The 22,246-nt window shown below is 53.5% G+C and overlaps 3 protein-coding genes across 4 annotated transcripts in view; 1 reads left to right on the top strand and 2 right to left on the bottom strand.

The window, feature by feature from the left end:
- Positions 1-9,444, bottom strand: part of klc4 (kinesin light chain 4) — a 10,884-nt gene extending 1,440 nt beyond the window's left edge. Inside the window, exons 1-4 of the mRNA XM_079752975.1 lie at positions 9,043-9,444; positions 3,919-4,192; positions 1,151-1,381; positions 662-740 (exon numbers count right to left, since the gene is read on the bottom strand). Coding sequence (XP_079609101.1) covers positions 662-740; positions 1,151-1,381; positions 3,919-4,191 — 583 coding nt within the window. The 5' untranslated portion in view covers position 4,192; positions 9,043-9,444. The remainder of the gene's footprint in view (positions 1-661; positions 741-1,150; positions 1,382-3,918; positions 4,193-9,042) is intronic.
- Positions 9,445-9,945: 501 nt separating this feature from the next.
- On the bottom strand, positions 9,946-14,017 carry coa8 (cytochrome c oxidase assembly factor 8). The gene is made up of 5 exons (XM_079752962.1): positions 13,771-14,017; positions 12,372-12,569; positions 11,825-11,888; positions 11,076-11,166; positions 9,946-10,081 (listed from the first exon to the last, which is right to left on the bottom strand). The coding sequence occupies exons 1-5, from the start codon at positions 13,915-13,917 to the stop codon at positions 9,973-9,975; spliced, it is 609 nt and encodes a 202-aa protein (XP_079609088.1). The 5' UTR covers positions 13,918-14,017; the 3' UTR covers positions 9,946-9,972.
- A 264-nt stretch (positions 14,018-14,281) lies between these two features.
- bag5 (BCL2 associated athanogene 5) lies at positions 14,282-22,028 on the top strand. Of its 2 annotated transcripts, none has more exons than XM_079752897.1 (3): positions 14,282-14,365; positions 18,170-19,156; positions 19,743-22,028. In XM_079752897.1, exons 1-3 carry the CDS (start codon positions 14,343-14,345, stop codon positions 20,278-20,280), a joined length of 1,548 nt encoding a protein of 515 aa, XP_079609023.1. In that variant the 5' UTR covers positions 14,282-14,342; the 3' UTR covers positions 20,281-22,028. The 2 variants fall into 2 exon arrangements, with proteins under 2 accessions (XP_079609023.1, XP_079609022.1); XM_079752896.1 differs by lacking the exon at positions 14,282-14,365 and adding an exon at positions 14,781-14,873.
- Positions 22,029-22,246: the final 218 nt, after the last annotated feature.

The raw sequence follows: 22,246 nt of genomic DNA, 5'->3' as shown, positions 1-22,246 counted from the left end.
CCCAGAGTGACAGGACCATAATAACACTGGTACCATGGAGAGACCAGGAACCTATAATAACACTGGTACCATGGAGAGACCAGGAACCTAGAATAACACTGGTACCATGACGAGAGAGAGAGACCAGGAACCTATAATAACACTGGTACCATGGAGAGACCAGGAACCTAGAATAACACTGGTACCATGACGAGAGAGAGAGACCAGGAACCTATAATAACACTGGTACCATGGAGAGACCAGGAACCTAGAATAACACTGGTACCATGACGAGAGAGAGACACCAGGAACCTATAATAACACTGGTACCATGGAGAGACCAGGAACCTAGAATAACACTGGTACCATGACGAGAGAGAGAGACCAGGAACCTATAATAACACTGGTACCATGGAGAGACCAGGAACCTAGAATAACACTGGTACCATGGAGAGACCAGGAACCTATAATAACACTGGTACCATGACGAGAGAGAGAGAGACCAGGAACCTATAATAACACTGGTACCATGGAGAGAGACCAGAGGACTCAGAACCAGGGCTAGGGTGGAGGGGAGAGGGGAGGAGAGGAGAGGAGGAAACAAGAGGCATGGAGAGGAGGAGACAGGAGCTTAGTGGAGAAGAGAAGGAGAGGAGAGAGGAGAGGAAAGAGGAGAACTTACTGCCTGGGCTTTGGTCGTCCTGGTCGTCTGGGAAGAGATCATCCAGGCTCTCCTTACTGGAGTCCGCGTCTTTCTCCTCCTATAGGGAGGAGGCCGGGAGGAGGGGGGAGGAGAGGGGAGGACACGGGGAGGAGAGGGGGAGAGCGAGGACGGTGACACAGAGGAGGAGACAGGGAGGAGAGGGGGAGGTGAAGGGAGGAGAGAGGACAATAACAGAGAGGAGGAGACCGTGGGGAGAGGGGGAGGAGAAGGGAGGAGAGGGGAGGAGAGGGGGAGGAGAGGGGCAGGAGGGAGGACAATAACAGAGAGGAGGAGACGGGGAGGAGAGGGGGAGGAGACGGGGAGGCGACGGGGAGGAGAGGGACGAGTTAAGAGATTTTCCAGGACCACAATAAACACAGCGGACACGATTGTGTGGGAGGACCTGAACAGACAACAGAGGTCTCTCTTGGCCCCCCCGGGGTCCCGGACCCCCAGGGCTGGACTCACGGAGGGCGACAGGTCCTGGTCGTACTTCTTGAGCTGGTTCATGAACTCCAGGTGCTTCTTCTCCTCCTCCAGCTGGGCCACGCTCTGTTCGCTCTTCTGCAGCTTCTGCTGTGTGTTGGCCAGCTCGTCCCGCAGCCACTGGTTCTCCTGCACCAGCCGCCGCACCTGGGCCCGCAGCTTCTGCTTCTCTGACTCCACCGAGCTCAGGTGGCCGGACAGGGCCATCATCACCTGGGGGAGGGGGGGGGGGGGGGGGGGAGGAGGGAAGGGGGAGGAGAGAGGAGGGGGGGGGGGAGGGGGGGAGGGAGGAAGAGGGGAGGAGAGGGGAGGGGGAGGAGGGAGGAGGAGAGGGGGAGGAGGGAGGAGGGAAGGGGGAGGAGGGAGGAGTGGGGGAAGGAAGGAGGGGGACAGGGGAGGAGGAAGGAGGGAGGAGGGAGGAAGGGGGGAGGAAGGGGGGAGGAGGTGTGGTTAGAAAGGAGGAGGGAGGAGGGGAGGGAGGTGTGGTAAGGAGAGAGGGGGGAGGGAGGGAAGGTTCGCATCGAGGAGGTGAGGTTAGGAAAGAGGAGGGGAGGTTAGGAGAGAGGAAGGTAAGGTTATTAGCAAGGAGGTAGAAGATCGATAGACCAGGGGGTAGGAGGTAAAGGTTAGGAGACAAGGAGGTAGGGGTTAGGAGGAAGAGGTTAGGGGACAGGAGGTATTCAGGTAGAGGAGGTTAGGAGAAAAGGAGGTAGGGGTTAGGAGGAAGAGGTTAGGGGACAGGAGGTATTCAGGTAGAGGAGGTTAGGAGAAAAGGAGGTAGGGGTTAGGAGGAAGAGGTTAGGGGACAGGAGGTATTCAGGTAGAGGAGGTTAGGAGAAAAGGAGGTAGGGGTTAGGAGGAAGAGGTTAGGGGACAGGAGGTATTCAGGTAGAGGAGGTTAGGAGAAAAGGAGGTAGGGGTTAGGAGGAAGAGGTTAGGGGACAGGAGGTATTCAGGTAGAGGAGGTTAGGAGAAAAGGAGGTAGGGGTTAGGAGGAAGAGGTTAGGGGACAGGAGGTATTCAGGTAGAGGAGGTTAGGAGAAAAGGAGGTAGGGGTTAGGAGGAAGAGGTTAGGGGACAGGAGGTATTCAGGTAGAGGAGGTTAGGAGAAAAGATATTGACAAAGGGGGAGGGGGCCAAGGTTAGAAGCCAGGGGAGCCGTGTATTTATAACACCATGCCTTCTATCTATAACTATACTGCTGGGATTTCAAACTGTGCTAGATGACGACTCAGCATCTGTGACTCATGCACCTGCAGCACTCCTCCAACGCAGAGAACACCAGCCCAAACAGCAGGGTTCTCCTATGGCGTGTACAACCACTACACCACACCGGCCCGGCTCAGAAGGGTTCGATACAGTACGGTACAGTACGGTATACTGGTGTGGCTGGGATTTGCACTTCCACTACAACGGGCTTCCCGCTTTGAAGCCTGGTTGTAATGGGAATGCAAATCCCAGCTGTGCTGGGATTTGCATTCCCATTACAACCAGGCTTCAGAGCGGGCTTCCTGCTTGAAGGTGCGTCTTTAATCGATGAAGCGCTCAGACTTTTACTGCCTATTTGGTTTTATATTATAGCCTACCATAAAATCGGATTTATTGATTCAAGACACATAATGATTTCCGTGATGATGAATTTAGTATTTAGAGGTTCAATATTCCCCTTTCTGCTTCCTAATCTCACTACACCATCTACAGGTTCTCACTACACCATCTACAGGTTCTCACTACACCATCTACAGGTTCTCACTACACCATCTACAGGTTCTTCCATCCTACACCGGGTTCGCTCATCCGTCCTATTATAGATCATGTTATCTTCCCCTCGATTTCGGAGGAACTGAAGGGGGCAATAAAACAACATCATAAAACAACTGCAGGTTCAGAAAGTTAAAGTCCTGCCATGAGTCAGATGCTGTCAGGTGTTGCTATGGTTACTCCTAGCTAGTCCCTCGTCCAGAGGGCTAACTGCAAATACTGGTGTGGACTTTGGCTGTCTAGGAGGAGGCTGGTACTCAATGCTGGACTGGACTTTACCTATGTGGAACCTAGTCTCTCTACACTCAGACAGAGACGGCTGGGTCTAAATCCTGGACTGGCCCTTTCCTGTGTGGACCTGGACGCTCCGACAGAGACGGCTGGGTCTAAATCCTGGACTGGCCCTTTCCTTTGGGGCCCTAGTGCCTCTACACCTGGCCCTGGACGCTGCGACAGAGACGGCTGGGTCTAAATCCTGGACTGGCCCTTTCCTTTGGGGCCCTAGTACCTCTACACCTGGCCCTGGACGCTGCGACAGAGACGGCTGGGTCTAAATCCTGGACTGGCCCTTTCCTTTGGGGCCCTAGTACCTCTACACCTGGCCCTGGACGCTGCGACAGAGACGGCTGGGTCTAAATCCTGGACTGGCCCTTTCCTTTGGGGCCCTAATACCTCTACACCTGGCCCTGGACGCTGCGACAGAGACGGCTGGGTCTAAATCCCGGACTGGCCCTTTTCTATGGGGCCCTAGTGCCTCTACACCTGGCCCTGGACGCTGCGACAGAGACGGCTGGGTCTAAATCCCGGACTGGCCCCCAACTCAACCCTGTCCTATGGGGCCCTAGTGCCTCTACACCTGGCCCTGGACGCTGCGACAGAGACGGCTGGGTCTAAATCCCGGACTGGCCCTTTCCTGTGTGGACCCGGACGCTTCAACCAAGCGGCCCTCGCCCCTCCCCAGAGACCGGGCGGCGGCTCCGTCGACTCACCTGCGCCTCGCTCAGCCCCAGCTCCAGCATGTCCAGGGACTTGCGGATGAGGAGGGACTTCTCCTCCACCACCACCCCCTGCTCCTCCTGCTTCAGGCAGCGCAGCGTGCCCAGCACCCCGTCCAGGATGGAGTGGTGCTCCTGCTTCAGCGCGTCCAGGCCCTGGATCACCTGCCGCGTCCGGGAGACAATGTCCTCCTGGCACATCCTCTCCTCCCCAGAAGGGTCCTCGTCCTCCTTCACACACACCATGGTGGACATGTCCTCTCGCATCCTGGGGGCCGCAGAGAGGGACGGAGACGGGGGGGGGGGGTGAGTCACTGACGATCCAGAACGTGTGTAGCCTTTGGACAAAGCTTTTCAATTGACATGCATGTATTTACATTTGCATTGAAGGGGATTGTGCTGCCGCCTTTATCCAAAGCGACCATTCATTCACACATTCACACACCGACGGCGCAGTCGACCACGCAGGGCGACAGCCATCCCGCCAGGAGCATCCTCTCGCACCTTGAGCACCGCAGAGAGGGACAGAGACGGGGTTGAGATCATGTTTTTCTCACTAACGATCCAGAACCTGTGTAGCCTCTGGAGAGGATCCAGGAGCTTTGGATTTACACGCATACATTTTACATTTAGGGGATTTTGCTGACGCTTTTATCCAAAGCTGGTTGCATACGATTCATTCACACATTCACACCCCGACGGCGGAGTCGACCACACAAGGTGACAGCCGGCTCGTCAAGGAGCAGTCAGGGTGAGGTGCCTCGCTCAGGGACACCTCGACACTCAGCTAGGAGGAGCCGGGGACCGAAACCAGCAACCTTCTCGTTACCAGTCGACACGCTCTACTTCCTGAGCTACTGCCGCCCCATACACACATCCATCCATTCACACACGCTGCTGTCGTCCATGTACAGCGTGAACCCCTGCGTCTGGGGCTGTGAGGGGTCCGCTGCCTTGCTCCAGTACACCACAACAGAGGGCTAGGATGGAACCAGCAACCCTCGGCCAGGGAACTCTGCGGTTCTGGGACCCATTAGTCCTGGATCATTAACCAGTGGCTGCTGGTAAACCGTGGGCTTCATTCGCCTAGCAGCCATCTTGGTTACATCTTGGTTGGTCTGTTTAGAACCGAGATGGCTGCCAGGTGACTAAGGGCCGCAGACCTGTGATGTTTGGGTCAGGGTTGTTATGTCGGCCTCCTCAGAGGCTCCTAGTGTGAAACCAAAGCACTTTGAAATCAAATCTCACCGCTTAAACACGTTATCCGAAATCACTGCTTTGTGTCAATGAGGCATTAAAAGGCAACAGCCATTTCCAGCGAGAGCTACAAAAAGGTTTCCCCCTGTTTACCGTTTATTGACCTGAGGCTTTACACGAACCGATCGTTCGTGTTCTCTGAAACATAGAGAGGAACAGGGGCCAGGAGCAGGCCTAGAGCAGGCCAGGAGGAGGCTAGGAGGAGGCCAGGAGGAGGCTAGGAGGAGGCCAGGAGGAGGCCAGGAGCAGAGGCCAGGAGCAGGCCAGGAGCAGGCCTAGAGCAGGCCTAGAGCAGGCCAGGAGGCCAGGAGGAGGCCAGGAGGAGGCCAGGAGGAGGCCAGAAGGAGGCCAGCAATAGGCCGGGAGCACAAAGACAAACAAGAGGAAGGCCGCCAAGCCACAGGCTGTACAAACAGCAGTTATGTTAATGCTCTCACCTATTTACCTATACTCGTACATTACTGCAGTGTTACTGGGACTGTTATCGAAATGTTGACGGTACATTTGTGGTCCTAGGTTTGAGTCAATAAGGGTCGCTCGTTATTAATGATGACAACATCAGCTAGTTTGCTGGGTTCATGAATCTGATGAGCTGGTGGGAAAGCCGGTCGATTTGATGGATTTCACCTCCGCCAAATATGGTCGTGTAGGTACTGGTTGGAGGTGTGGTCAACTCGAACCAGTACCTACACGACCAAACTGGTTAGAGGCGAGGTCACCTGACTGTGGGTTGAGGCGGCTTCAGGGAAGGGCTGCTGTGGACCTGAAGGGAAACTCACATGCACAGCACTCTGCTTCCTGTTTTGATCTGGAATCCTTTATTTAGGTCATGAAAACTGTGCGGAGCCAGCGGACGATTGTTAACCACTCACTTTCTCTGAGGAAACTGGTTCCAACTTTCAACTCCCATTCAGTGAATTAGTGTCGTACTTGATTGATCACATTTGAATGGATATATTCCAGGAGCAGAACGGTGTAGCCCACTAATGCAGGGACACACCTCCCCTGCGTTGATCCCTTACGTCCCTGAACAAACAGGGCGGATACATTCCTGCACATGAATCATCCTCATCCTGAATCGTCATGTTCTAGTGATTGATCAAACATGGGATACAACCCGGGAAAAATGAATCACTCCGATCACAATCAGCAGATGCGTCGCTAAACGTTTCAAAGCCACTCAGAAGCTGCCATTGCAGTACCCTCTGTCCACCAGCGGCGGCGCTCGCCCCTTAGGTTTTAACCTCGGCACTCGGTTGCTCTTCAAGACCACAATGAACCGAAGCAGGTCATTTATGACCACTGGCGGTGGCCCACATGACAGCAGCCTCCATGCTCTCTATCTTCTCATTGTACTCATCATATGGACCTGGAGGCGAGACGGGTGAGGAAGCGCCGATGGAGACAGAGCTACCACTGTGCAATCAGCCTACAGCCCAGCATGTTGTAGGCCTACACTAAATAGGACTCCATAGTCAAATGGTAAAATTAGCACCACCGCTAACTACTAAGAGATACAATGTACTGGGATTACGGCAGGAGGCCAACTCAGACTGATGTTATTTTCGGTAGTTGAAAACAGACTTGTTTAAAATGGCGGCTACAGGAAGTGACACCCATCGACCACTCGCTAAAAGGTAAACACCAGGGAGCACATCGGCAGATCGCAGGCGGTCGGTTTGTGAGCTTGTGGTTCTGGCTGGTACACGGAGGTGAACCTTCCACTTACAGAACACATGGACCCGTAGATTGTTCTTCCCACTGGTTCTGCTTTAAAACAAGACACCAGCAGAACTGGTGTTCTGGTGGAACCATCTGCACAAGGTCCACCAATCCACTGGCAACAGCGGCGTCCCGGTGGAACTATCTAGGCCAGGTCCACCAAGGAACCAGTGGCTGTGGTGAGCTCCTGGTGTCTGGTGTTGTGTTTGTCTTGTTGGTTGCTGACGCAAGCTCCAGACAGCAGATCTTCCCTTGGCAGCCGTAACTGTTGAATACTTGTCCTGTTGCTGATTAAAGAATCTAACATCATCTCTAGCAGCCGTGCCACACGACAGCACTATATTATTTAATAGAGCAGATAGTGGAGATGAACGAGCTGGCAGTAGAGATGAACCAGCAGCCGACAGGTGGAAAAGCATGAAGGCAACAACAAGTGGTCCCCAAGGTAGGATGAGGTTGTGTCAGTCAGACTGAGGGGAGCTTGCCGTTGCCATGGGGACGGACCAGATTAAACACCGCAATCCAGGGCGGGGGTTGTTACATATCTGGCAATGTTTACGTTCAGTCGTTACAAGTGAAACGTTGGAAGTGTGTGTGTGTGTGTGTGTGTGTGTGTGTGTGTGTGTGTGTGTGTGTGTGTGTGGAGGCTACACTGGGACCCACTGTGGCTGTGTTGTTGTCTCCACAACAACACAGCCACAGTGCCACACAGCGCATTCACACACACACGCTAGCAGGCGAGCTCCCCGCGCGGAATACCAACAACATGCGCACATGCCCCATCACGCGACTCCCAGTGGCACTGGTATCCCATGGTGCATCAGAAATGCATTTAGCCCCTAGATCAATGATGTTACATTTACAGCTATAGGTGTAGGTCTCAGGCTAGACATGACAACGTTTAGGTGTTAGGTTATAGACGGCTATGTTTATTGTCAGGTTAGAGAGGGTTTAGTTTAGCGTCAGGCGAAAGATGGTTTAGTTTAGGTATGAGGTTGTAGATAGTTAAAGTGAAGGATTATACTAACACAGCCATAAGGTGTATAACTTCTGTATTACACCTAATACAGAAGTGTTAGGTGACAGCACTATATACAGAAGTATTAGGTGTATAAGGTGTATTAACAGAGGTCTTATTACACCAACTTCTACATTGTATACATGTGCTATATGGGATTAAAAGAGACAGTGTAAAATAACAATCTGTAGATTATGTTTCAGATACAATTAAAACAAGGAAACTAAATATTATATAGTGTCAACATGCCTCAGATATAGTATATTCCAAAACCAAACCAGCAGAAGATAACGCTAGACACATTGATTTAATCAAATTGAATGTATGTGACGTCAAATTTTGGATTCCCTTTAATCCCATAGATGCCAAGAAGAGAAACCAGGGTTATGTGGTCCGGTACAGCACCCTAATCCCGACCAGGGTGGACGGTTACTGGAAGATCGGCATGATCCGGGTTTTGGACCGAGGCTCTGGCTTCCTGAACTCCGCATCTGAAACTCTTGGTTTCATTTTGGTATTAAAAAATAAATAATGTTTCACTGCTGCCGATATTACTCAGTAAACAAACAAGTATTACATGTAATACACAGGTCCACGATAGGTTGGCCACTCAATGCAGTTTACCGAGAATATACTGGATCTCATAGAGATCTTCTAAAGGCACATGTTTGGCAGAGGTTCAAACACAGGAGAGATGTGATTTATGGGGAAATCTGCCTCATTGTGGAACAGAACCCGTCCACACGGCTCCGGTCCGCCACGCAGAACCAGATCCACTACTAGGCAGAACCAGATCCACTACACGGATTACATTCCACATATCTCCTCCCCACAACACGGATTAACCTGCAGGACCAGTCGGGACACTTTAGAGTCCTTTACACCGCAGAGGCTCCGTCTACGTCCCGGAACACATGTTACCATCCCACACCCACGAACAGGACCCGGACCTTGACCTGGACCCGGATCTGGACGTCCCGCATCCAGTAACACAACAGAATCAAAGACACATGTTCAAGTCCACATGTCCCACACACCATGACCACTGACAACGCGTCCCCTGAGCTCCAGGGTTAGGGTGGAAGTGCGCCGGGGCGCAGGGGTTAGACGGAGCCGCTTACCGTTCTCCAGGACGTCCGCCGCCAGCGGAACCGGTCGCGTCTGTTCCTTGACCTCTGACCTCAGGTATAATGCAACGATACGAACTCTTTATGTCGTTTCCGTAGACCCGTACTATCACCACACCGTGCGCCCGGACGCTCAGAGACCTGGACCCGGTCAGCAGGAGATCATGTCGTCTCTCGGGGTAAACCGCGGAGGAGTCGCTTCTGACGCGCGGCTAGCATCGAGCTACATAGCTAGCTGCTGTCCCTCTGCAAACCGGGTAAGGTTGTCGTCTGTCCCGGGTCGAGTGTAACCCCCCCAGCGCGACCGTCTTAATGATAGGATCCCGTTAGAAGCAGGTGAGAAAGGAGAGTGAAGACGCAGACCGCGGTGGGGTTGACAGCTCGCTAGTCCGCTGGCTCCACTGCGGCTGCGCGGACACCCCCCCACCCCCCAGTCTCTTCCCAGATAATGACGTCAACCCAGAGATTACAGCCGATGCATCGATTTATCTCATTGAAGCACCTGATTTGAGAAATACCCTGCGGTTTCCCCCAATAGTGTGAATTTATAATATGAAGCAACAGGTTCCAAGGATCGATTCAATTATAAATTGTGGACAAGGTGTTTTATACATGCAGGAGTGACCATGTTGTGGATTTACACGGTACCCCAGATTGCTGTTTATAAACCCAACGATAATAACAGTTATAACAGAGTAAGTAGAATTACCGTTTACCCACCGTGTGGTTTCTGGATGGTGCTGGTATGGGATTAAAGGTGAGCTGTTTCCCCCAACAGCATTATACACATTTAGAAGTAAAGACTACTTCAACTTATTGCGGTGTTGAGCGTTTCCTGGTCTGTTTGTGCGATCATTCTCTCTCCTCACATAAAGACACAACAGGCAGACAGTAGCTGGGAGGCAGAACGCTTTAATTGTTTCATCATGAGGGCGAACTACTGGGGGTTCTGTTGGTGATGGTCTTCCAGGCGTTGGTGAGCGCCACCCGGCCCATGAGCAAGGTGATGCGGAGATTCCGTCGGTACCATTCCCTAGAGCACAAACAAACATAGCAGTTAATACTGTGACGAGATTTGAGAAATGGGTCTTTTCAGGTGATGGACTTCCGGTGTTGCGATCAGACGTGATTCTGGTGGGTTTAGGTGGGGGGGGGGTCGAGGGAGGAACTGCGCTGTGACAGTAGCTCAGGAGGTAGAGTGGGTTGACTGGTAGCCGGAGGGTTGCAAGTTTGATCCCCGGCTCCTCCTAGCTGTCGAAGTGTCCCTGAGCAAGACACCCTCACCCTGACTGCTCCCGACGAGCTGGCTGTCGCATTGCGTGGTTGACTCCGCTGTCGGTGTGTGGATGTGTGAACGAATTGTTGTAAGTCGCTTTGGATAAAAGCGTCAGCAAAATCCCCTTAATGTAACAGAAGCGTGCTAGCGCCTGTACTACTGGTGTTTAGGAGGCCCCTTATGGGGTTAGTGTGCTACAAGAACACAGCAGGGAGATTAAGTTAGCATAAAGTTACCATTCACATCAATGGAGACTCTCGCTCCAAACTTTTTTAAGTTAGCTGTGATTTCAATTGCGCGCCTTTTTCCCGGCATGGTCCGCGCGTTTACACTGACTGAGCTGCTGACCATCGTGGGAGAGAAGGTGATGCAGGCGCATTAAACGAAGACGGGGAGAGATGATGCGATATACGAGAAAGACGCAGAGAAACTTTCCTTAGGAGAAGCCGCAACCGAACCGGCTGGGCAGTGTAAAAAGGAAGACGCATGGTGGGAGGCGGTACCGAAGTGGGAATTTAACCCTTTGTGTACCGCATGAGGCGCTTTTTTTTTTCGTTTCATCCTGAATGTTGGTGGGGGACATTTCAGTCGTCATTTCACATTGGTGGGGACACGTCCCCTGGTCCCCACCCAAATCTACTCCCTTGCATCAGTCCCCAAGAATACTCACTGGACCCCACCAGTCACATCAAACTGAAAGCCCCACAAACGCACACGCATGCACACGCACACATGCACGCAGACAACTCACTTGTTGTAATTTGCATGTCTTGTCCTGTTTGTGTCCAGGAAGCTTTTGTAAAACACCGCCATCTCTTCACTGCCGAGGGTGTGCTTGCGTCCTGTGAAGAGGGCGAGCAACAGAACTGAGAACAGATCCAGGAGCAGCTTTAAACAATACAAGCTGTGTTGTCTGAAAAGAATCCACTTATAGACCGCTTTTCATTCCATATCCTGTCACAGACTTCTGCACTAGAGCTGTTTTTTCTTAAAGGACAGAGGCCCTTTGAATGACATCATATATGATGCATATTGTCTAGATGAATATAGATACAAGATAGATTCAACTAATTTAGCAGACACTTCTATCCAAAGAGACATTCAATTCAAGCCCCATGTTATTAAGGAGCAGGTATGGGTTAGACTGTACAGAGTCAGGTAATTAAGGAGCAGGTAGGGGTTAGGCAGTACAGAGTGGGGTCATAAAGGAGCAGGCAGGGGTTAGACAGTAGAGTCAGGTCATTAAGGAGCAGGTAGGGTTCAGGGGGCATCTTGCTCAAGGATGCCAACTGGTAGACTGCGGCAATCTGGTTTTGCATCCAGAACCCCACGGGCAAAACCCTAACCACTGCCCTATCCTGACGCCTCTGGTGGTAGAAAAAGACCTGTTACTGGTGGAAACAGTAAAGAATGGCTTGCATCAAACATGCACGCAGATCACTACTACTGGTGTGGGTATCAACGTGTGTGACGTGGCATGATATGGAAGGCTAGTCTCACCCTGCTGATCCCGGCCTTCCAGGCCCCGGGCCTTCAGCTGGGAGCTGATGTACTCATCCTTCTCCTGAAGAGACAAACATGGACAAAGTTCACTTATTCAGGCATCTTTCCAAAGCTGCTCCACAATGTTACGGACTTGTGACAATAAGTTCCTTGTACAATGGTGCTCTCTGCTGGTGACGGGAGGAATTACTGGTGATTTAAGAAGTATGAAGCAGCTTGACCAAGAGCGCAACATGGATTTCTATGAAGATTTAACTGAATGGTTCTCAAAATGATTTGAAAGTCATATCAGCAAATGAACAGCTAAAAAATATTGTTTTTATTGTATTTCCTTCTTTTCCATAACAAAAGATTCTGACAATTGTAAAATAACAATAACAATAACATGAGTACAGACATACAGGCAATAACATGGAGCACAGAACTACAGACAACCTCATGAGTACAGACACAGACAATAACATGGACTACAGACACATCACATCACATGAAACACTGAGCTGAGGTCGGGGTACGGCCCAGTAGCCCGACCCCCTCACACTACCTTGCTGAAGGCCACGTTCTGGTAGGCCCAGAACTCGTGGTTCCAGACCTCCGTCTGCTGCCTCAGCCTTCGCAGCCTCTCCTCCAGGGCCGTCTCCTTGGCGGGGACGTGGTACGTGATTGGCCGGATGTTTGACAGCCTGTTGGGCGGACCAATCCAGTCATGGGTGGAGTCTGGTGCCGGTTGGAAGGCCGAGCTCTGCACAAAGGATGAAACACACTAAGTCTATCTTAAAGATACGCTAGGGTGCGGTAAGGTACAGTACTTTACACTTAATGCAGCAGAACGTTTTCGACCCAAACAGAAAACCATGGTCAAGTCAAGTCCATTTAGTTTGTGAAGCCCCTAATCACAGTTCCAGTCTCAAGGAGCTTCCAGGCCATATATGTGTGCCAACCCCCCAACCTTAGCCCCCCAAAGGGCATGAAAAAACTCCCTTCATTATCAATGGAGAATAGAATAATTATGAACAACACAAACACACAAGTTGACTAACTCACATTTTAGTCTGCAACAAAGTTATGTGTCAACTTATACTATTCATCATAGATTCGTCATTTCTCTGATGCTTTGTTAAATGTTATGTCACTGTGGAGCAGAAGTCGTCCGGGCATCCTGCTAAACCAGGCCTACGGGTAGACTGGACGCTGCAAACACGGTCCTTAGCTGGGTGTCCAATAACAACATGCCACCCGAGCTCTGTACACACACTAAACGTTTGTATCAGAGGTTGGAGCCAGTGTCTGGCCGTGCTACCTGAGATACTACAGCCTCTCCCTTGGACCCTGAGGACAGAAGACCTACACCAGGGACCTATCTGCTCTGGCCGATAAATAGGGCAAACAACGACCATTGTAGGTACTACACACACTTATACACTCTGCTGACCTACAACTACACATACATATGCAACACACACCACATATGGTCACATCGTGACTGCATACACATTGCCTAGGGTCCCTTCTCAAGATTAGGACTCCAAGACCATCACTCTTCCGTTCTCACAGACAGATTCCTTGTCTTTCCCTTTATATAATCATTCAGCTCGGAGGAAGTCTTCTACAGAATGCTTGGTTTATGATCAGTGCACAACTAACCGTTACAGACTACCCTCATATATATCAGAGCTAGTATTTAGGTTATTGGGTCACATGATTGTCATGAGGTTTGGCTCGTCTACTGGGAAACAAACTTTAAAGGGTGATAGGTTTCGTAACGGCTGGTATATTTTGTAACAGGTTCAAAGTTTAAACGTGATCCTTTGCATACAGTCTTGTATACTGCTGTATAGACCGTCTACACACTATGCACGTTCATCACGTCTGAACCCGTCCTTTGGGGGTAATCCTTTACCGTTAACACTTTCTCAGCAGTATAAAGACATACATTTCCATACCTTCGGAGACTCCCGGCCAGCGGTGTGTTGGACTGACGTGCAGCCGCGGTTCAGGGGTGCTTCTGCATGGTTACAGGGTCGCAGGTGACCTTGGTCTCTACTGTAGGACGGACCTCGTAACAGACGTCGCATTGTTTTGGTTGCCATTTAAAATATTAATTCTAGATCCGTCGTTTAATAAGAAATGACTCAGACGGCCTCTGTTTGACCACAGCGAGGTTCATGTTGACGTCCACTTCCAGGCAACGCGCCGTGACGTCAGATGCTGAATATGTTGGACGACCGGAAGATTCCCCTTCTGCGATTTTAAAACAGTCCATTTACATGATGTTACATTTAATATATTTGCATGAATATATCTGATATTGTAATTTGATTTAATTGTTGAATTATGCTGTGAACGCTGATTTTGTAAAGTGGGCTATGAACGCCCACTAAAATAAAGTATTTTAATGAGCCATAAAGGGAAAACTCCGTGCGTGGTCATGGTTCTGGAGTAAAGTAGTTAGCAACCGAAGCTAGGCTAATGTTTATCTTTAGTGAGCGCTGCGCATCGTTTGAGGACAAGACAGATGGCTGTACGGTGGTTGTGCAGGTAAGATTTGAACTAGATTACTAGATCATGTTTACTGCCTTCATGTGAGTTACTCTTCCAAAGCATTTGAGCCTTAAGAGGCGAGTCTAGGTGCTGATCGGCGTCGGAACCTAGCAGCGGGGAGACGATGCTAGTCTCTGCACTCCTTTGGACGTGGAGAGAGAGAGAGACGTTCTCTGTGTCGCCCTCACACACGTTACCCTTTTAGTGGATGATCGGTAGTCATGGCTACACACAGTATGTTAACAGTATATATCATGTTTGTGTTTGAAGAAGCAGTATATAGATTGTGTAAGACAAGTGAGTAGTGTAGTCGGGGTCGCGACTCAGTGGGAGGGGCGACGCGCACCGCAGTGTTCCGCACGGCGCGGCGAGGCGCACCGGAGAAGATATCAAACCCGCCCGAACCGTCTCTGTGGATCGGACCGACACACACCCAGGTCGCCTTTAGCGGATGGAAACAGACATCTTCCAACATGTGCGCGAATGTGTTTGGAGTGCTGAAAAGGTGAGGCGTGAAATGTGTTTTTTCGGGGAGGCGTTCCTGTGCGGCGGAGCGGCGGCGAGGTGCGGAGCGACTCGGCTCGTATTGTCTCCCTCCAGGATGGTGCGCAGCCGACACGGGCTTATTATGTGTAATGACTACCGTTGAAACGGCTTAAACAAAGATGTGACGCTGTGGTATGCATAAGGCTATGGTGCCTGTTGGACGAATAGATTCCGCACCTACGGTCGCACAATGCGCAAAGCGTTTACTGTCGCATTCACTTCAACTAGCGGGTTATGTTGGCGTTAAATGAAAGGAGGCTTTCGATCGGGACTGAAAATGTTCGACATGGAGGTTTCTAAGCAACCCTGGTCCGCTTTGACTGAATCACTCTAGTGTGTGTGTGTGTGTGTGTGTGTGTGTGTGTGTGTGTGTGTGTGTGTGTGTGTGTGTGTGTGTGTGTGTGTGGCACACACACACGCCCCCTAGTCCTCTCCCTGGGGACTAGGAATGTTCACTGGATGCATGACTTGGTTTCCCCACTTCTACTATTACTGAGTTATTAGATCATGTTCGTTCATTTTTGAGTTAGTCTAGGGCTGATTCAATTTTGGAGCTGGTCTCTAAAGACCAGAGACCAGACCTCGATGAAATGTCTGCTTGCTGCTGCAGATGTGGACTGATGGGGACATTAGAACCAGGCTAATGGAGCAGACAGGGAGAGGAGACCGAGAACGTTTCACAATGTTTCCACACAAACCACCGGGATCTGGAGCAGGTGGTTTAACCCGGTCTCTGTGTGAGGGTCTGGCTCAACCCCCTCCCGTCCAGGCTTATCTCCCCGGTTTCCTCGGCTCCTGAGATAGCGGTCCCCGCCACCTCCCTCTTACATAACACCCTCCAGCCAACCAGGCTTCCTAATCCTATCGGCTTCGCAAACACTCCACCGACAACAAGTGGCTGAGCGTTGGAACCGCCACTCGGATGGGCCCTAATCACAATTGTGCGCTTTTATTTTGACACGCCGTCGTGGAGCCAGGAGGAATAGGAACCAGGATCCTTTGGTTCTGCAGTTCCTTTGTGCTCCTGCATGCCTGCAGCTAAGGATAGCCCACTCTGTTAGTGTTATAGACGCTTGTTACAAGGAGGAAAAATAACATCATTCTCGTGAATATGAACAAGGTATCGCACTCTATAGTATCACACGACCAACAGGGCGGGTCACATGACCCAAGGGGTAGAGATTGAAGTGCATTTCATCGCTCTTTAAGTCCAGCACAACGACAGAGGGCTTAGTGGCTAGTCCAGTAGCCTGTGCTATAGACAGACCAGAGGGCTGTGGCTAGTAGTGGCTAGCAGTGGCTCACTAGCCTGTGCTGTAGACAGGACAAAGGGTTAGGGCTACTAGTGGCTCACTACCCTGTGCTGTAGACAGGACAAAGGGTTAGGGCTACTAGTGGCTCACTAGCCTGTGTTGTAGCTGGAAGGGGGTCAGGGCTGCTGTGCCCCCTCTGTGGCCAGCCTCCAAGCCTCCAGAACATTCCAGCAGGGCCTGAACATTCCGGAGGCTGAGCGGTGCATTGTGGTGGGCCGTGATGTAACGCTACACTCCCGTCTCCCGGCTGCCGGCCGCTTGGTTCAGGTCCCGGTTGAGCGGGCAGAGCCGCTCTCTTGGTAGCGACCGCTCTGCGGTTCATTGTACCCCCCCTGCCTTCTTCATCCTTCATCCTTCCTTCTTCTTCCTCGTTTCCATCAGGGTAATTGTAACGGCTGGGGGAGAATGTCAGGGTTTCATTCTTCTGTCTGCCCTGGCATGGGGGAGGGTGGGAGAGGGTTTGGGGGGTGAGGAGAGGTTTGGGGGAGTAAGGGTATGGGGGAGGGAGGGGAGCTTTGGGTGGGTGAGTGAGGAGAGGTTTTCGAGGAGTGGGGAGAGGTCTTTTGGGGGAGTGAAGAGAGGTTTGGGGGAGTGAGCCTTTGGGGGAGTGAGGAGAGGTTTTGGGGGAGGGAGGACAGGTTTTGGGGGAGGGAGGAGAGGGTTTGGGGGAGAGAGGAGAAGGTTTGGGGGGAGAGAGGAGAGGTTTTGGGGGAGGGAGGAGAGGTTTTGGGGGAGGGAGGAGTGGTTTTGGGTGAGTGAGGGGAGGTTTTGGGGGAGGGAGGAGTGGTTTTGGGGGAGGGAGGAGAGGGTTTGGGGGAGGGAGGACAGGTTTGGGTGCGGAGTGAGGCGAGGTCTTGGGGTGGCGGGGTGTCTGCCTGTGTGTTCTCAGCCTAGTCTGGGGGTGAGGGTCCTGCCTCTGATAGACGTCTAGCCCGGGGCTGTATTTCGGTGGTTGTCCGTCTGCCAGCCGGCCTGTGCCCTGATGAGCGTCCTGGTTGTCATGTCGGTGACGCAGGGCTCTGCATGTGGGTCATCTTAATCGGTGACTGTCAGCCCGGCCGGACATCGAGGGCGGGCCTGTTCTCCGTGTCAAGTGTTGAACTCGTGCCGGGCCGGCGGTTGTCATGGCCACGTCGGCTAATCCGAACGGTCACAACAATGGGAACGACAAGGAACACAGGAAGGGCAACGGCAGTCCGGAGCTGCACGGTGGGCCGACCTGCATGTTTATAACACAGCGAACCGCACGGCCCGGGGCTCTGAGATCAGGGACAGCAGGGGGAATACAGAGTAGCTCTGCCTGGCCCCGGGGGGGGGGTTGTCTGCTCGGGGGGAAGCAGGGCTGGTTCCGGCCGAAGAATGGGAAACGCCACGCAATACAATGTTGAGCCATGGCTGAACCAAAGGAACTCCATTCGTACTGGCACAGGGATTGCTTAACCTTTGACAATTATCATATTTCAGAGTGTGTTAGTTCGTAGTTTGCTAAAAAGGGAGTGTTACCAGCAAAGCCTGCTTTATGGAAAATATTGTACAAGATTGTGATTTGATGATTTAAGAAGAGATGGCTTGTGTATAAACCCTCCTCACTTAATGCTGCACACATTTACCCCTTCACTCAGACACACGCACACATTCACCCTTCCACTCCGACGCACACAGATTCACCCAGACACACTCACAATCACCCAGACACACACACAAATTCACCCATTCACTCCGACGCACACAGATTCGCTCAGACGCACACACACACACACACACATTGACGCAGACACACACACATTCACCAATTGGTGTTGGTGTCAACCACCCCCTCCTGGTCAGAGCTGGGAATGGAACCAGCGCGCCTTGTGTCCGGTCATGTGACGCGGGAGCAGGTGGCTGTTGATTGGCTGCCTCTGACCCTCTGTTCTCCCCCCCCCCCCCCCCCCCCCCCCAGCCTGTTCGGGAAGCCCTTTGATGGAGGCAAGAGGATGGACCACGGTGGGTCCCAGGGGCAGCCGGCCCAGCAGCCGGCCCCCTCCCAGGGCCCCTTCCCCCAGTACCCCCAGTACCCCCAGTACCCCCAGTACCACCAGTACCACCAGTACTACCAGTACCCGCCGCCGCCGCCGCCGCAGCAGCAGCAGCCGCAGCACCCCACCATGACGCGGCTGTACGAGGTGCAGCGCGAGGTGGCCTCCCTGGGGCCCCAGGTGTGCACCTTCAGCGGCCTGCAGGACGAGCGCGAGTACAAGCGGCTGGAGCGCGAGCTGGCGCGCCTGCAGACGGACGTGGACCGGCTGGACACGGAGGGCCGCGGCGAGCTGCAGGCGGCGCGCAAGCGGGCGGCGCAGGAGCTGGAAGGGCTGCTGCGCTACCTGGAGGAGAACGCCCGCCACCCGTCCCGCCTGGCCATCGAGGAGCTGAGCCGGGAGGCGCGGCGGCTGGTGGACGAGGGCGTGGTGGCTCCGCAGCGGGCGGGCGGCGCGCCCGAGATCGGCGACGAGCTGGTGGACGCGCTGCAGGCGCTGGTGCTGCGGCTGACGCAGGTGAAGACGGAGGGCCGCGTGCCCCTGCGCAAGGCGCGCTACCGCGCCCTGACGCGGCTGTGCGCCGTGCAGGCCGTGGTGGAGGGGCGCACGCGGCAGCAGACGCTGTCGCTGCCGCTGTCGGGGGACACGCACGCGTCGGTGCGCCGCGTGAACCAGGCCATGGTGGAGGTGAGCGTGGCCCGCAGCCAGCTGGTGGCGCTGCTCATGGGGCTGAGCGGGCGCGACAGCTGCGCCCACCTCTCCCGCATCCTGACGGAGCTGCTGGTGGAGCTGGACGCCCTGGACGTGTCGGGCAACGCCGCCGTCAGGAACTACCGCAAGCAGGTGGTGGAGGAGATCAACGGGCTGCTGAAGCACCTGGACCTGGAGGTGGAGGGCGACGACACCCGCAGGTGCAGCCGGGCGCAGGAGACACGCACGCACGCACGCACGCATGGGAGACACACACACGCACACATGGGAGACACACACACAAACACGCACGCATGGGAGACACACACACACAAACACGCACGCATGGGAGACACACACACAAACACATGGGAGACACACACACACACACAAACACATGGGAGACACACACACACACACACACACACACACGGGAGACACACACATAAAAATGCACGCATGGGAGACACACACACACATGGGAGACAGACACACACACGCACACGCACGGGAGACACATACACACACATGGGAGACACACACACACACAAACACACACACATGGGAGACACACACACACACATGGGAGACACCCACACACACACACACACGGGAGACACACACACACACATTGGAGACACACACATACAGGAGACAGACACACACACACACATACAGGAGACACATACACACACATATACAGGAGACATACACACACACACACACACACGGTGGGTTTAACCAGTGCAGTGATGTTAACGTGCGTGTGTGTGTGTGTGTGTGTGCGTGCGCGCGTTGGTTCTCCAGGTACGACCTGGCGCAGAACGACTCCATCCGGGAGATCGAGGCGGTGCGGGGCCACGTGTCCCACCTGCGGGGCGAGGTCCTGCGCTACGCCGGCTCCCGGGACGAGATCCGGCCCAAGGCGGAGCTGCAGAGCCTGCTCACCCACCTGGACCAGGTGGACACGGCCAAGAACCCCTGCATCCGCGAGGCGCGCCGCCGCGCCGTGCTGGAGGTGCAGGCGCTGGTCACCTTCCTGGACCTCCGCGAGGCCCTGGCGCGCCGGCAGACGGGCCCCGGGGAGCCGCCGGCGCACCGGGCCGTGTGGCTGGTGCTGGGCAGCCTGTCGGAGCTGCAGGCCCAGGTGCTGGACTTCGGGGGGAAGCGCGCCGACAAGAGCTACATCCTGTTGGAGGAGCTGCTCACCAAGCAGCTGCTGGCCCTGGACGCCGTGGACCCCCAGGGGGACGAGAACACAAAGGCCGCCCGCAAGCAGGCCGTCAAGTTCGCCCAGAACATTCTGGGCTACCTGGACCTGAAGACGGACGAGTGGGAGTACTGAGCCCCCCGCCGCCGGGCCGTCTCCGGGCGGGGGGGAAGCTCGGAGCAGGAAAACGGGAACGCTTTGTAAATAAACGGCTCCGTCCGGCGGTCCGCTGTGTGTAAATACGGACTCCGACTCCCAGAATACACTGCGGCGGCGTGTCGTGGTCCCTTGTTGTTGGTGTCGCCGTGGCGAGAAGTCACAGGCAAGAACACACATTTTCGTGAGATACACGTTTGGAGAAAAAAGGAAAAACATATTCCGGTGACATTTTTGCTTTTTGAAGGTTTACAGAGTTTTTTCTAAAGACATCCTGTGTGTGGTCGTATGCAAGTTGTCCCGTTGTGTGTCCTCGTGTTTGTCGTCTATTCGCCGGCTGCAAAAGCACTGAAACAAACCTCCGCCTCCGTCGCTGCAGGCGTCAGCGAGCCGCACGGCCGCGCCCCGCGTTACCCCTCGCTCGCGACGCTCCGCCGCGGCCCGGCGGTAACTCGCACAGAGAACGAGGGGGACGGTGACAACGGGATCAGTGATGGAGCGCTACATAGGTTCGGGCGCCGGTGGAGATGGCGGCCACTGCGGCCACGAAACGTTCACCCACGACTCGCTCTAAAACCAAAAGATTGGTTTCTTTTAAAGTGTGATACCAAGGGTGCCGGCGTACGCACAACTTGGCAAGAAAGCCGACCTCAGAGTGATCCCACCTCCGGAAGCGGCCCCACAAACACAGAGGCTCTGCCAGGTCTGACGCCGCAGGGGGCAACGCTACGCCCACACCTGGACGGCCCCTGGCAGTTCATTCAGAAGCAGGATATTAAAAGGGCCCCTATTTAGAGTTCAGCCCATTAGAGACACACTCCCATCACAATGGGGAGTGTCTACGCATATGTATGATGGGTAATTCGTCCTACCAGTTGGTACAGTCCAGTGGCTACTGGTAGGTTATTAGCAGACAAGAGAATACCAGTTGGTACAGTCCAGCTGGTCACTGGTAGGTTATCAGTAGACCAGAGATCACCAGTTGGTACAGTCCACTGGTTACTGGTAGGTTACCACTAGACCAGAGACTACCAGTTGGTACAGTCCACTGGTTACTGGTAGGTTACCACTAGACCAGAGACTACCAGTTTTTACAGTCCACTGGTAGGTTATTAGTAGACCAGAGACTACCAGTTGGTACAGTCCACTGGTTATCAGTAGACCAGAGACTACCAGTTGGTACAGTCCACTGGTAGGTTATCAGTAGACCAGAGACTACCAGTTGGTACAGTCCACTGGCTAGGCGAGTCTATCTTAACTAGGCTCCATGAGTGTCGACGCACGCTAGGATCTGTTACATTTGAGGCCAAAGTCTTTAAAGACGCTAATCACAGCGAGAGCAGTTGGTGTTTTTTACAGCACTGACGCTAGGTCACTCTACCAGCATGCTAGCATGATTAGCTGCTGTGTGTGTGTGTGTGTGGCTTGAGATACCAGCGCTGGCCTCCCTGTTATTCTGTCACCGAGCAACCCTCAAACCTGATTGAAGGGACCCCACCAGGTGTGGTGTTCAAAGTGCCCCCGACAGTGGCACCCCAAGTGGGAGTGTAGATCCCCATACCAGTCCACTGGTGGGTTTATCCATCCGTCATACAGGCTGGACACGCCCCCTTGTGAGGTCACTAATGGGCGGGTTTTGAAATGGCCCTGTAATGGCTGATCAACGTCACACACAGCAAAACACCATTTCCTCCACCTTCAGTCGTGACTGTGTGTGCGCTGGCCTGTTGTCGGACTAGGGTGGGGTCCAGACAGAAAGCTCCTCGGGGGGGGGGGGGTGGAGTTCGCCTCTAAAGCTGCCATCTCCCTCCGTCCGTCGGTGTGTTGGACGGGGGGTGACTGACCAGCGCTAAGGGGAGAGGGAGGTGTTGGGAGTGAGGTCAGGAGGCCCTGGACTGGTATGACGGCTGAAAGCAACACAAGACCTGACAGTTCGGTGGATAGC

Source organism: Pollachius pollachius (genome assembly GCF_949987615.1).
Source record: "Pollachius pollachius genome assembly, chromosome: 15".
NCBI lineage: Eukaryota > Metazoa > Chordata > Actinopteri > Gadiformes > Gadidae > Pollachius > Pollachius pollachius.
Note: the sequence above shows the minus strand (reverse complement) of the source record. Positions and strands in the feature narration are given on the sequence as shown.

Excerpts from the sequence above, each read along its gene's own strand:
- coa8 (XM_079752962.1), bottom strand. The coding sequence starts at position 13,917 with ATGGCAACCAAAACAATGCGACGTCTGTTACGAGGTCCGTCCTACAGT. Across the intron at positions 12,570-13,770 it reads CTGGCCGGGAGTCTCCGAAG|AGCTCGGCCTTCCAACCGGC; the intron begins GTATGGAAATGT and ends TCCTTTGTGCAG. Across the intron at positions 11,889-12,371 it reads AGAACGTGGCCTTCAGCAAG|GAGAAGGATGAGTACATCAG; the intron begins GTAGTGTGAGGG and ends TTGTCTCTTCAG.
- bag5 (XM_079752896.1), top strand. The coding sequence starts at position 14,842 with ATGTGCGCGAATGTGTTTGGAGTGCTGAAAAG. Across the intron at positions 14,874-18,169 it reads GTGTTTGGAGTGCTGAAAAG|CCTGTTCGGGAAGCCCTTTG; the intron begins GTGAGGCGTGAA and ends CCCCCCCCCCAG. Across the intron at positions 19,157-19,742 it reads GAGGGCGACGACACCCGCAG|GTACGACCTGGCGCAGAACG; the intron begins GTGCAGCCGGGC and ends TTGGTTCTCCAG.